At 43.3% G+C, this 15,947-nt stretch overlaps 1 protein-coding gene across 1 annotated transcript; it reads right to left on the bottom strand.

The window, feature by feature from the left end:
* Nucleotides 1-8,517: 8,517 nt before the first annotated feature.
* LOC112199230 (phytochrome B-like) lies at nt 8,518-14,903 on the bottom strand. The gene is made up of 2 exons (XM_024340274.1): nt 14,781-14,903; nt 8,518-9,147 (listed from the first exon to the last, which is right to left on the bottom strand). The coding sequence occupies exons 1-2, from the start codon at nt 14,901-14,903 to the stop codon at nt 8,518-8,520; spliced, it is 753 nt and encodes a 250-aa protein (XP_024196042.1).
* Nucleotides 14,904-15,947: the final 1,044 nt, after the last annotated feature.

Here is a 15,947-nt window from a genome sequence, read left to right as displayed (position 1 = left end):
CACCGACAATTTAAACGTGTATTAGCAGCCTTGTGAAAGATATTGCCACATATCATACGTCCTCAAAGTCAAGGAGAAACACCTTCAAAAATTTTGAACAATCCAAAATTTTATCCAAATTTAGAGGTAAGGAATTATTATGAATGAAATTTATTTATTTATTTCTTTAAATTTCTCTCTAATATTTATTTATCTAATTATGACATAATTGTATTGGGGCAATTGATGGAACACATGTCGCTGCATGGGCTCCGGCTCAGAAACAAACTTCATATCGTGGTAGGAAGGTCCTTGTTACCCAAAATGTCATGTGTGCATGCTCCTTTGACATGATGTTCACCTTTGTTTACATTGGATGGGAATGGACTGCGAATGATTCTAGGGTCTTTGAAGATGCAGTGACCAGGCCAGAGAATAAATTTCCATTTCCAAATGAAGGTATAAAACTACGTTACTTTTTTCTATAGCTTTCTAATTAAATGAAAAATACATATGCTTTACTTTGATTTTGACATGCACAAATTAATTATAAAAAACAGGATATTATTATGTGGTGGATGTTGGATATACAAACATGCCAGGATTCTTAGCTCCTAATCGAGGTGAGAGTTATCATTTGCGTGATTACAGAGGACCTCGTCATACACCAAGAGGCCCTAGGGAGTTGTTCAATTACAGACTTTTTTCATTGCGAAATGTGATTGAGCGATGTTTTGGTGTACTGAAAGTGGTTTTCTAATTTTAAAATATATGCCTGATTATCCTACAAGAAGACAACGACGTATCCCTATTGCATATTGTGTTCTACACAATTTTATTCGGAAAGAAGCTCATCACTGCAGATTGTTTGAAGCTTTTGATGTAGAAGATATGATTTTTGAGGAGGAAAACAGTACACCAGCGAACTTAAATATGTCACAAGAGAACCTTGCACAAATGACTAATGTTAGAAATGAAATTGCTGAAGACTTGTGGCAAGATTTTATCCCTCACTCTTAGAAGTTCGGTGATATTAAATTTTTAATGCTATTTTTGTTGGGATGATATGATGATATGAGAACTTTGTTTTGAAGATTTTGAGGAATTAATTTTAAATTAATCAGTTACATTTATTTCTTAAAGAAAATTTGTCACATTTAAAATTTCTATACCAAATGTGTTTTCTATTGTTCATTCTCAAAAAACTATTTTGAAATTTAGCCACCGAACGCATTCTCAAATCCATAAAATACATAATTTAATTTCCCTTTTTTGTTTTACAAAACAGTTTTTTAAAAATTGTTTTGCAAATTGTAACAACACAAGACTAATGACCCAGAGAAAAACTACAAAAAATTGAACTTGTGCAAGTTTTTGTTCAAGTGAATTAAAGGAGTTCCAAAGCCCCTAGATGTATACAAATCTGCCAGATGTAAAGACATATAGTAGGTATAATGAAAAATATCACATTAGTTTCCCTTTCTCACCATTTTCTTCCTTGAAATAACAGTGTCTTAAATCTCTTGGGATCGTAAAACCAAATTTATTATAAATAGACCTTTCTCACTAAGAGCATCATTTGATAAAGTAATTTGGAGTTCACATCTAAAACCAATTGGCAATGGATGGAGTGGCCAAAACCCTTATAAACTCATATGCACGGTCCCATTTTTCCTATGTATATATTCTCAACATCCTTCACAATATGATGAAACGACTCGTCCACAAAATCAGCTGCAGGAAAGGTCATTCCAAAACTATACGCGAAATTTTAAGTAATTTAAAATTAAAGTTAAATCAGTATTGCTATGGCTTCTCACTCTTCTATTTTCTATCTCTATGTGAGAAAGGGATGAGGACAAAATAGTCTCAAAAAAATATTTTTTTTAAAAAAACTTAATTGGATGTTAGGGGACAACTTATAAGAGTTACTTTGGATAAATAAAATCTACGATTTTAGACAAAAACTTATTTAAAACCACAAAAAAAAAAAAAAAGCGAAACAATCCCAAAGTGAAATATTGTGCAATACACAAAAAATTGAAAAACTCTCGAGAGGAGGAGAATTCTGCTTGGATTTCTTGGCAACGCTCTGGCAATTATGGTTGGAGAGATTGGATTTTCTTATCTCTTTGACCAACAAGATGAGGATGACGGCAATGGAGGAATCCATTGGCATCACGAATGGCTTTGACTGGACCCAATCGTGTAGCGATCCAGGTCAGAGCTTGGGTTCCCGTTTCTGGTACGCGGCCATAGGAGGTCAGTAGAGAAGAAATTTAGGTCGTTTCTGGACCGGAACAACTTGCGTACAGCAGGCAAGAGTGGTGGCTAGGCCATCCAGGTTGGGGCTCAGGAGATCCCGACCTGGGTCTGATCATGTTCAAGGTTGGACAGCGGTAGTTGGTCCCTGACTTAGGTTATTGGGACGACGTGGTTGCTTGGCCGGAGACGAATTGCCGAAGATGTAGTAAGAAAGAGTGGTGAGTAGATGTAAGGTTTGGACAGACGGTGACAACCCGGGCTTGGCTTCCAGGTCGATCTGTTAGCGTTGGCCCAAACGGAAGCGGCGCTTCTGGTGAGGGCTGCGACATTGGTGGCGGTGTTGTGGCAAGCGGCGGTCCAACTGCTAGTGAACGGGAGTTTGGCGGTAGCAGGGATGAGGAGCCTAGCCGCTTGGGTGCCCTCAATAATTGTAACTGGGCCTGGGTTTCAAACCCTTAGGGCTTTGGACCTTCGGCTGGGCTTTAGTGTATCTTGGAATTGCATTTTGTTTTTTTCTTTTAATTCCTTTTAGTTGGTTTTGGGTGACTGACATCTCGCTGATTTCTTTCCCTGTGGGAAAGGAGTAAACGGGTTCTCAGTTTTGAGATATGTCACCAAAGATGTTCACTTCATCTGTGCCATTTGATTACTGATGGGTGATGTCGAATAGTTTTTGGATGTGCTTCATTGTTCCATAAAAAGGTTGAATTGTTTAGATAATGGCTTTTTTGTCAGCCCTACATGGGTAGGTCGTTATGTATGATTCTTCTGATCCAATAAAAGAGTTGACATGATTCTCCAAAAAAAAAAAAAAGATAAGTGTTATTGTGGGTAAGTGGGAAAAAAAATAAGTGAGTGGTGTAAGGGGAAAAAACTTCCCTAAGAATTAGTGTAAATGGACATTTTCTCTCTATGTGTTCCTTTCATTTGGAAGATTTCTCTAGTATTGTTCTCTGGATATGCACTACCATTGGGGTAAATCTTGTTGAACTTATCTCATCTTTGCCAAATATTGGGAAGCGAAATTCGGTAATTATTTGAACTCTCTGGAAGATTTGGTGATGTTGACCACAAATTGTTTCCCAAGTCTCAAGTCTCTCTATCTTTCAGTTTTTAATATTCATTCTCGATGGTGAGATTGAGAACCTTATTAGTAACTGTCTCGTAATTGAAGATTTGAAATCAGTGGATCTGTTAAACTTCCACACAATGTTGAGGATTTCAACATCTCTTCACCTAAATTGAAGAGGTTAGGTATAGATTTCTACCTTAAGTACTACAACCATGCCAAACGTACTAATAGATGCCCGAAGCTTGAAAAACTTTATTTTAAGAGGCTACACTTTTCATATTCCGGTTATATACTGGAGAATCAAAAATCCATACACAAAGTAGAAATTGATTAGAATCAAAAATCCATACACAAAGTAGAAATTGATCGACTTCTCTCACTGCTTGTCTGGGGAAATCCTGGCTATGCTGATGGTCATATGGCTAACCTTCTTGCAAGACTTTCTATAGTCTCGGAGATTTGTACATTAGAACTGCTTCTTCTTCTTTTTTTAGAGTGCAATCTTCCTGGAGTGTTCAGTATAGTGAACAAGTTGGGGTTAAGAATTCATTATCATAACTCCTACAGGGAATATGTAACCAAGTTCCTAAACAAGTCACCAAAACGTAGAATATCTTGTCTTAGAGCTCGACAACATATTTCTTCTATTGGAGCAGTCTTTCACACCATCAGAGTATATGCCTGTTTGCTTGTTGTCGCACCTTAAGATGTCAGTCGGTTGGAGGAATTTCAATTGTTAAATTACTTGCTGCGCTACGGTTAAGGTTTGATTGAGTTGATTATCTCTAGTCATCTAAGTCTTGGCTGTAGAAAAGGAGAATTATTGTACAAGGACATATCACAATTTCATAGTACAAATCAAAAGGATTAGTAATTGTCATTTTGGTCTTTATTTTGTATTGATAATTCTACTGGACTTCAGAAATAAAAAGTTGGACAAAATACTGTTTACTCCCTATACTTATAGGGTCTCGACATTTCAGTTCCTGACGTTTCAATTTCACCCAGATGATCCCTAAACTCTCTAATTTCACACAATAGGTCCCTGCCGTCAATTTTTCGTCAAAAACTCTGTTATCTGACTAACGTGGCATTTTTTAGAGCCTAAAATGACTATTATACCCTCACCTTTTCTTTTTTTATTATATATTTTTTTCTCTGTTTTTTTTTTCCTCTTTTATTTTTAATTATTCTTCTTCCTCTCTCTCATCTTCATCCTCATCTTCCCCTCTTCACTTCTTCGCACCCTTCGCAAACCGACCTGACCCGCTTCTTCGGCAGACCACCTAGAATCTCCCCGAACAACCCCTCCTCCACAATTTTCACCTCCTCGGATCCGCCCACATATCCACGGTTTTCAGGGTTCGAATCGAGAAGGGTTTCGACAGCTTGAGCTGCGAGAACCGAAAGCTGTCGGGTCGAGGTAGGCCATGAGCTCATATCAAACGGCAACCGGGAACAAATCCATTCTTTGCACTTGGCATGTAGATCGGAGGTCTGGATGGAGGCAGCTTCCCAAGAGATGAAGGAGTGGATATAGAAGAGTGTGATGGTGAGGCCGAAGATGAGATCGGTGGAGAGGGGCAGCAGAGAAGGGGCGCACTCGGAGAGGAGGATGGCGAGCGTTAGGAGCAAAAAGAGGAAAATAGTAGCGACCCTTGACGAGTGGGTCAGCTTCCAAGGAGGTTGCCGACTAGTGGACGATGGTGACCCAACCCGCCCCTGCGCCTCCGATTGCGAGATTTTGAGCTCTATGGGTAGAGTTTGAACCAGAATAATCAGAGAAGCGTGAATGAGGGTCGCCGGAGGCATCGACGACTCCGATTGTGCCTCGACCATTGACGATCGGGTTTGAGTTCACCCTGGGATATTGTAGATACCTCTATTAGCAAAGTTATTTTCTATGTCACCAAGCATAAGTAACACCCTCTTGGGGGCCCACAAGCCATGGTGGGGCCCAACCGCGACTTGCATCTTGTAGCCTGATGTCCAAGCTCCGTCACTGTAGTAGGAAGCAACCAATACCTCGCCGGGAAGGTGGCCGAGAAGCCACCTTCCCGACCTTGCCAAGTTGCCTCCATAATAGGTCTTTCTACACTAGAATAGTGGTTTTAGTCTCCCACATTGGAAAACATGTAAAGGAAGGAGCATCCCGCCCTTATAAAGGAGACTCCTTCCCACTTACTCATCATCCCATTACATCTCTTGTAATCCTCTTAGGCCGCAAGGCCTAAGCACACTAGTTAAGCTTTCAAGTGGACGTAGTCTTCCGCTAAGGCGGGAGACGAACAACTATACTTCTTGTGTCATTGTCTCTCTCTCCCTCTCTCTATCTTTTACGTTAATTAGACTCCTCGATCACTAACATTAACATTGGCACCGTCTGTGGGAAGCCAACACAAAGGCTTCGTCACCTACCACGAACTTTGACCCGTCAGCTTCGAGTCAACGCTCGGTCAACATCAAATCAGGGCCGGTCAACGCCCGTCGGGGCTGGTCAACTCCAGTCAACGCCCATATAAAAAAGTCAACGCTGATCAGTGTTGGTCAACCTTGGTCAGTAAAGTCAACGTTGCACTACCAAAAAAAAAAACAATCATGCTAATTCACTCTTCACACCTAGAAGACTTCTCTGGGCACCCATGGCCATTTTTCAATGATCATCAGCGGCACACCTCCACCTGCCAAAGCTCCGCTAGCTGCCAGCCGCTATGCAGCAGCTCATCACCGCCGGTCCTTGATGCACCACCATTTGCAGCGCAGCCCATCACCTCAACATAAAAAGGCTCTGCCAACCCGCTGGCCAAGCCCAACTACCGCTAGCCAAAGCTTCGCTCCGCTGCACCACCGCTGACCAAAGCTCCATCAACGAGCCCCGCTCTGCCGAGCACCACCGCTAGCCAAAGCTCTGCTCCATCGAGCTTCACCAAAGTTCCGCTCTGCCAAGCACCACCGCTGACCACGCCTCCGCTACAGCTAGCAATCTTCCTCCAGTAAGTCCGTCCACTAGCAAGTTTTCTGCCAGCTACTCTTCCGCTAGCAAATCTTCCGCCGGCGAGTCTTCCGCACGCCAGCCTTTCGCCAAGCCTTGCTGCACCTCCGGCAACTCCATCAAGTCCCTATGACGCAGCTCTTGCTACTGTGGAAATACAGCGCTAGCTCCAGCAACCATCACTGCAAGCTCCAGCAGCGATCACCGCTAGCACCCACACCAGGTCTCCGCTGACTCCACGAGTCACCGCTGAGCACCAAGTCCTCCGCCTCTAGGAGCAACCGCTAGCCAAGGCTCCGCTTCGCAGGCCACATCTTCCTTCGTCCAAGGTTCCCTCCGCCGACCACCACGCTGGACAAAGCCTTCTCCGCTGGACAACCTCCTCCCCATACCCAGAAACTCGATCTGGGCATCCAAATGCTGGGCTCTCGGGAAGCCGTCAGTAACAGATATCAATTATCGATAATCACCCTTGATGCTCATTCCCATGTTCTTCTCTGAACAACCAATTTGAATCTCTTTGATTCAAACATCTGGTCCCTGCACTAAGTTCACTTGCACTTTTGCAGCAAAGACAGCTATCAAGATAAGCTTCCCATCTCTTTATTTGGTACACACGTGCCTATGCCATCACACAATTCAACAGAAGCATGATTAGCTCTTTCTTTGGTGTACACGTGCCTTCACATATAAATTATCCTTGTCTTCTATGCACACATATAGAACAAGCATGGCTAGCCACTCATATATAATAATCAGCTTGGCCCATATAATTGTATGTTAGCACTTAGTTAGCTCATTGACACACAAACCCACATAGTTGTCCACAATGCATGTGCAGCTCCCTCAAGCTTAATCTTGAGGGGGACCACCTAAAATACTATGCAAACAATTGCTAAACAATGCTATGTCCCAAATATTGCTACTTTGCTGCACATGTCTTTCTATTTAATTGCAACTATATTACTAGGCATCTGCACGTATGTCTAGACAACGTCTCTTATCTCAAAAGCATGCTTATAACTTCATGGTATATATGCTTTCATCATCCATTCATGCTGGGATAGCATACCATACGGCCATGCATTCTGAATTGTGACTTTCTAAAACATATACATGTTTGCACCTTTAAAAGTTTAAACGGCCTTGGGCAAATCAAGCTAAATACATCATAGCCTGTCGCAAATTCATGCATATTCAATTGGGGCGTGGTGCGACCACACTATATATATATATATATATATATATATATATATCAATTAGTAACTTTACCTTATGTTAAAGGGGCATAATCACCGATCACCTCCCTAGGTGGTGAAATCATCAACCCCGAGCCACAATAATCCACCAAGGCAATGGAGCGTCATGCTTGGACAACTCCAACATGATTTGGGTCTCTATATCAATGTCAACTCCAACTCACTCCAAATCGGCATAAAATAAGTAACTATATCTTATCTTTCACGCACTTGCAATTAAACTATTGCCATGCCTTTACATGCTTTTACTACTTTTAAGCATGCCTACAACATTTCGTAGATTTAGCAAAACCACTTACTATGCCTTACATGCAATTCCATACTTTAAATATTGATCTCAATGATCCTTAGCATGTTTGCAACAATGCAAAAACGTTATTAGCAACGTTACTACTAGTATATGCTATACACGTATGCCATGCTTCTATTTAATTGCAAAATTAAATAAACATGGGACACTCAAACAAACTATACCACTCAAACAAAGGAGAAAATTTCGCAAACAGTACACCAAGTAAAGGCCACTAATAATTCTTATACATAAAGTTCCAAACCAAGCGTTTCGGTATACGAAATCTAAAATTTGACCCACTATCAGTACACGACGTCAATGACGCCATTAATTTGACACCAAAATGTCTATTATGCCCTCAGTTCTTTTTTTTTGTTAATAATTTTTTTTTCTGTTCTTTTTTATCTCTCTCTTCTTCCTTCTTCCGGCTCCAAGAAACCCACCTCTGTTCTTCATCCTATTCGATTCCTTGGCAACGATAGTCTTGGTGAAACAATTGTAAAAGATGTGAGAGAGGCTGGTGGGATTTTGACAATGGAGGATTTGAGGAATTACAAAGTGAATGTTACGGATGCCATGACTGCAAATGTGTTGGGATATACTATATCAGGAATGCCACCTCCTTCAGCTGGAACTTTGGGGCTTTCTATGGTGGGTGCTATCTTTTCCTATTTCCTTGTTTACCATCCTGTTCTGTAGCTTTATTGATGTCACCCACTTCAGCCAAAACCTCCCCGTGCTCATCCTCATGAAACTTGTACTCCAGAACTCTATCATACCCAGTAAGCTCCCTCACACTCTCCACCACCATGTCACACAAAAGCTTAATATCCCCACCGGGCAGTGACTGCAGCTGCGAAATCGCCCTCACGACTAGCTTCTGAGACTGCACCGCCCCGGCTATAGACAGAGCCGGGTCCTCTATTCTAGTAGGCTCCAAATCAATGACAACCCCAACATCAATCCTATGCAAAATCGCGTAAAACGGCCTGCCGGAAACCCTCGAATGTATCAAAATTGGGTTGAGAAGAGTAATCTCCGGTGCACGGAAAGCCTTCTCCAGCAAAGTTGAGCTGGAAGGCGTGAAGAGCGTCCTGACGTCGGTCTTGATTGTGAGGATCTCCTGCCTCTCGAGCACCGGAACTGACTGGGGCCTCAGGTCGAGCAGGTCCCTGGCGTTCTCGTTGTAGGCAATGACCCCGAAGGTGGACTCTTCCACCTCAATCGTGCACCCGAACGGTTGGATATGGTAGCCCCTCTGGATTTTGGACAGGTACGCCGTGATTTGCTGCAATTGTCACCGAACCACCGCAATTGTCACCGAAGAAGAGAGAGAGAGAGAGGGATCTGAGGAAGGAGGAATCTAATAGATGAAGAAAAATCATAAAGAAAGAAAGGAAAACTGAAGAACAGAGGTGGGTTTCGAAGTGGGTGAGCTCGGGCTTCTTCACACAGGTGGGTTTCGTGGAGCTGGAAGAAGGAAGAAGAAAGAGATAAAAACGAAGGAAAAAAAAAAATTATTAAAAAAAAAAAGAATTGAGGGCATAATAGACATTTTGGTGTCAAATTAACGGCGTCATCGACGTCGTGTACTGATAGTGGGTCGAGTTTCAGATTTCGTGTACCGAAATGATTGGTTTGAAACTTTATGTACAAGAATTATTAGTGGCCTGTACTTGGTGTACTGTTTGTGAAATTTTCCCCAAACAAAATATCACTACTTGCTCTATTTGTTTGTCATTTTTCATACAAATACAAACTTTACGAGTCTATGGTCTACAACCACCGCCAAGCTATAAGGCAACGCCTCATAATGACAATGACTGATACGCGGCATTGCAGTCAAGCCTTTCTCCTTCGGGAAAGAGTAAAGGGATTGGTTAACGCAGCCCACGGCAGCCATTGCTCCTGCAGTTAACCCTCGACACTCGGGTATCAAAGATTAGGTTCGCTACCTAACACCCACTGCTTAAACGCAGCTCCCCTCATCAAACAATTTTTCGACCATACGGAGGTCTATAGCCAGGAGTGGGGGACTCCTTGGGGGGCCTAGCAGGGGCCCACCCGAAAGGGCATAAGCATTCGCTGTGACCAATTCTAGATGGACAACGCACTTGCACTAATTAGACTCGCAATATGGCACAAAGCCACGCTTTGGTATCAACCCCGCTGAAAACCCTCCTTGACCGGGGACTTCGGAGACTTGTACATACAGCCCATCATAATTAGCAATGGTTACTCTCATGCCTCAGGGCATCACCTTCGAGCTACCCGTTGATGCTTCATGGCAACACCCCGAGCTTCCGCTCATGAGCTCTAACGCTCACGCCTACCTGGCAACCACGAGCTTCCGCTCACGCCTTCCCGGCACCCATTGAGCATCCCACTCATGCCTTCCTGGCAACCACGAGCTTCCACTCACGCCTTCACGGCAACCCCGAGCTTCCTGCTCATGCCTCAGCGGCAACCCCCAAGCTTCTCGCTCACGAGTTTCCACTCACGCCTTCCCTGCACCCATCGAGCAACCCGCTCATGCCTTCTCGGCAACCACGAGCTTCAGCTCACGCCTTCGTGGCAACCCCGAGCTTCCCGCTCAAGCCTCCGCAGCACCACCGAGCTCCGGCAACCACTAGCTTCCGCTCACGCCTTCCCGGCACCCATCGAGCATCCCGCTCATGCCTTCGCGGCAACCACGAGCTTCCACTCACGCCTTCATGGCAACCCCGAGCTTCTGCTCACACCTTCACTGCACCCCCGAGCTTCCCGCTCACGAGCTTTTGCTCAAGCCTTCCTGGTACCCCCGAGCTTTATGCTCACGCCTTCCCGGCACCCCCGAGATTTCATGATCACGCCTTTACGACACCCCCGAGCTTCCCGCTCACGCCTTCCCGGCACCCCCGGCTTTCACTCTCACTCCTTTACGGCACCCCCGAGCTTCCCACTCACGCCTTCACAGCACCCCTGAGCTTCCTCCTCACACCTTCCTGGCACCCCCGAGCTTCTCCCTCACTCCTTCCCGGCACCCCCGAGCTTCCCGTTCACGCCTTCCAAGCACCCCCGAGCTTCCCGCTCACGCCTTCCCGCTTTACACTCATATCCCCTTGAAATAGTACACGTTAATGGAACATTGAATTCTTCTACCATTTGTCGTTTGCAGCAAATCGAATTCCTTTCGCGTTCCATTAATACGAGCGACAACCAAACAAACATAAGCGTTCACTTATTCATCGTTCATGAATTACAAACGTTTGCCTTCACGACACTCATGCAACTTAGACCGAGCGTAACCTGGTCAACTCGACCTGGTTCGTTTTCTTGCGAGCACAATGCGCATTCATATGCTTATTCGTGATATGTTCACGCAACCATACGCGTTCTCGGGTTTGTACGTCATAATCGATCGTACTCGGCGCCATTCACATATATACATCAACATGTATCATGCACCTCATACATTCGTATATGCCAATGCATATCAGTGCAACGCACATACGTTGCTCAATACAACAAGCATTCTACATATCCGTGCTTTTGTCTTTGTTGTGCAGGTTTACGAGTCCCTTTTTTCCTACGGAGTTCGGGGACTTATAGGGGCTTCGTGCCGCCTGGTTGCTTATGCTTGATGACTTCATGATTATAACTCTCCAACCAAGAAGCTCATTTTACTTGGGGACTTCGGGGACTTGTAGATACCTCTACTAGCAAAGCTATTTTCTATGTCACCAAGCATAAGTAACACCCTCTTGGGGGGGGCCACAAGCCATGGTGGGGCCCAACCGCGACTTGCATCTTGTAGTCTGATGTCCAAGCTACGCCACGGTAGTCGGAAGCGGCCAATACCTCGCCGGGAAGCCACCTTCCCGACCTTGCCAAGTTGCCTCCATAATAGGTCTTTCTACACTAGAATAGTGGTTTTAGCCTCCCACATTGGAAAACATGTAAAGGAAGGAGCCTCCCTCCTTTATAAAGGAGACTCCTTCCCGCTTACTCATCATCCCATTACATCTCTTGTAATCCTCTTAGGCCGCAAGGCCTAAGCACACTAGTTAAGCTTTCAAGTGGACGTAGTCTTCCGCTAAGGCGGGAGACGAACCACTATACTTCTTGTGTCATTGTCTCTCTCTCCCTCTCACTATCTTTTACGTTAATTAGACCCCTCGATCACTAACATTAACAGATATTGATCAGGTCGATTTTCTGCTCATCGGTTAGGGCTCTGAGGGGTCGGGAAGTGGTGTGGTAACGGCAGTGTTAGGGTTTCATTTTGAAGTTGAACCACCACCGATTGCAGCAGTGGAGAAGGAGGCGGTTAGAGGCATTGATGAGTTGTGATTTTTGACAAGCCAGTTTAATTGAATATGAATAAGTTCTTGTGGGATTGATGCTACGTCAATATGAATGTGTTAGTTTTCTCTGATGTGTTAGTTTGCTTGTTTTCTTCCCGTTGGTTTCGCCTTCTAGGTAGATGAGTATTGCATGAACATCATAACAAGCTCCAGAAGTGCAGTTGAGGAGGTGCAAGGGTAGAGAGAGGAAGTTGGAGATGACGGAGAAGAGGTAAAAAGAAGAGAGAGAGAGAGAGAGAGAGAATCTCAGTGAGGGTAACATATACATTTTACTGTGGAAGGGATGCCACATCAACAATTTGATGGTGTTTTTGACGGCAGGGACCTATTGTATGAAAATAAATTGGTTCTCTGTGTGTGGGACAAACAATGTCATAATAGCTAAGACAAACAATACTGCGAGTTAGAGACTTGATATTTTAAAATTATGAAATAGCAATATTAGAAATGTAGTTAATTTCATATTAGGAAATGAAGTGGTGTTAGCCCAGTGGTTAGAGCACCCACTACATATGTACAAAGTCATGGATTCGAGTCACTATGAGGGCAGGAGTGAAACCCTTTGATCCTCTTTTAAAATAGAAAAAAAAATATTTGGAAAGTTATAATTGTCTGATGGGGAATGCTAGATTCACACTCACTCTACGTGTGGGTCTAACACCCCACTGCCACTGTGTTATATGGTAGCAGAAAAGAAATCTTTAATTAATAAATTTTTCTTTCTATCATTTTTGACCTTCAGCTCCTTTCTCTTTCTTCTTCCTCTCCCCTCTTTCTGTGAAAACAATATGTTTCTTCTTCTTTCCTCTCATCAAACCCATTAAAACACTAGAGACTTGTAAAACTTATTTTGGAGACAATTTCTTCTTCATGTCATAACTTTAGCAGATCCCACAAATAAAACAAAGATTCATGTCCTATTTCGTCATGTATCCACGATCCATATCCTAATTCGATACTGGTCGTCAGACGTCATGGAGACTAGGCTGGACTCGTCAAAGGCCTTTGAGCATAGTGGTGGTCAGGTGGTGTAGGTGTTGCCAGTGGAGCTCTGGTTGACTGACAGAGAAATCAGATCCCAGATCTGTTCTCTCTTCTTTTTTAGCTTTCTCTTTCATCTGTTGTTTCTCTTTCCTTGATGAATTCAATGAACCCATAGCATGATTGTGTTGTTTTTCCAGAAGAGAAGAGAGGAAGAAGAAAGAGAATAAACGTATGTAACCACGAAAAATAGAAAATAGAGAATAGCAGAAGGGCAAAACTGACCAGAAAAAATGCATTAATAAACTACTTTATTTCTACTACCACATAACGTGGCAGTGGGGTGTTAGTCCTAGAAGCATGGTGAGTGTGTATCTAGCATTCCCCTTACAGATCATTAGAGTCCAATGTCAACTTCCATAGTCTTATATATTTACCATTATTGTAAATAATAATAATAATAATTAATAAATAAATTAATAAAGGATTAAATACTTGTTACTCCTCAAACTTTTCCTTGAAAAATAGTTTATTCCCTCGCCTTTTAAATTAAACTGGATAGTCCTTGTTAGGGGTCATCATTTGGCCCTTAGGCCCTAAACCCGCCCGGCTCGTAGGGTCGAAGCCCTACCCGGCCCTTGCATTAGGGCGGGCCGGCCCGACCCTTTTTAAAATATGGTAGGGTATAGGCCATGAGAATGAAACCCGGCCCGGCCCTCTGGCCCTTTAGACCCGCCTGAATAAGCCATAATAATTTTCTATTTTTTCTATTTTTTAATTATGTTTCTCTTTTTTTTATAATATGCAATTTATCTCTTTCTTTGTAATTGATTTCTTAAGCTTTGTTTTCTTTAGTTTTTATTTTCTTTGTTACATAACAATTAATATTAGGAGATTTAGAGAGATAGTTAATTGAATATAACCACCTTAACTAATATTAATAAATGTTATAAGTTAATTTCCATACACACACATATTAAATATGATCAACTAAAAATAATGTCTTATATTACCTATATAACCATTGAGCCACATTTTGAGGAAAAAAAATAATGTAAGTTTTTCTTTATTAAACAAAATAAGGTCATTTTCGGCCCTATTTGGCTCTATTCGGAAGGTCGGCCCGACCCGGCCCTTTCGGCCCTAATAGATCGGGCTTTTACGGCGGGTAAGGGTTAGCATATTTAAGTCCCTGCCCGACCCTACCCGGCCTAAAATTTTGTTGACTTTGACTAGGCTCGGCCCGGCCCGACCCTAAGCCCTAAAATTTAGGGTAGGGCCGGCCCATGATGACCCTCAATCCTTATTCTCTCTAATTCTCACACAAGTCCACAACTGGTCTAAAATGACTATTATACCCCTCACTTCCTCTTTTTATTATTATTATTATTATTATTATTATTATTATTATTATTATTATTATTATATTTAATTTCTCTCTCTCTCTCTCTCTCTCTCTATTTTTTTTCTTTCTCTTTTTATTTTATTTTATTGTTTTTCTGGTTCTCTCTCTCTCTCAGTTCATATCCGACCTCGAGTTCATCTACTCGATCCACTCCTCATGGAAGTGCCTCCGCTGTAATTCCATCTCCACCTTCATCGTCATCCCCACCAAGCTCATCCACCTCTCCTTCTCCTCATCCTCCACCACTCCCACCAATAAGCCTCGCGCAACTGCAGCTTCCCAACCCAAAACGGCACCGTGACGCCATGCCATCGACCGCCGTAGCTCGACCTAGATCTTCTGTCCCTTAAGAGCTCCGAGTCCTACACCTCCCTCAAGGACCTCCTTCCCTCTTCCTCCTTCGCAGCCATCCAGTCCCCGACGCCCAACTCCGCCACCAATTCCGACTACGAGATCTCCATTCGCAACCGCCTCGTCAAGCAGGCTGCCTGGGCCTACCTCCAGCCCATGTCCTTCACCTGCGACCCACACTTGCTCCGCCGCCTCTAGCTCAAGTGCAGCCCCTACCTCTCCTTCGTCACCCACCGCCTCTTCCTCTTTCTCTCCCAAACCCATCATCGCTTACTTCCTTGCTTCCAGCTCTCTTAACATCTACTTCACTTTTCAAACCCAGTTCGTTACTTTCAAGTTTGCACACAATCAACAACACATTGCCCAGTCTCTCGAACTCATGTTAGGGCTCCATCGTGTCGTCGGTCTTTAGGCGCGTCGCTGCCATCAATTTGGGAATTTCATTGAGAGAGAGAGAGAGAGAGAGAGAGAGAGGCAGGAAAACTAAATAAAGAAAGAGAGAAACTTAAAAAAAAAAAAAGAGAAATAATAAATTAAAAAAGGAACTGAGGGGTATAATAGTCATTTTGAACCTATTGTGTGAGAATTAAAGAGAATAAGGACTATCCAGTTTAATTTAAAAGGCGAGGGACTAAACTGTTTTTCAGGGGAAAGTTTAAGGAGTAACAAGTATTTAATTCATAAAAAAATTAGCTTTCAATGAGATTCCCAAAAAGGTAAAACATACCCTAGGTCAGTTTCCTTCCCCGTCCGCCGGCACGTCCTTGGGACGTCGTCATCGGATGGGTCAGTCAGTTGGTGGACACAACTGAGGCCTCTAAGCAGGGACAGAGATGTGGTCAAAATGCTGGGACATCAACCTCTTGTGCATCAGGTCAGAGTCGTTCGGTTTCCACGGAGGTCGAGGAGGTTTGTAGAGTTACCTAGCGGTGCAGGTGACTACTGGTGGAGCGGTTTCGGGTCCCAAGACACAGAGGCATGGGGTTTAGAAGGGGATTGTGACGT

Source organism: Rosa chinensis, chromosome 4 (assembly GCF_002994745.2).
Source record: "Rosa chinensis cultivar Old Blush chromosome 4, RchiOBHm-V2, whole genome shotgun sequence".
NCBI lineage: Eukaryota > Viridiplantae > Streptophyta > Magnoliopsida > Rosales > Rosaceae > Rosa > Rosa chinensis.
This window is presented reverse-complemented; position numbering and strand designations above follow the sequence as displayed.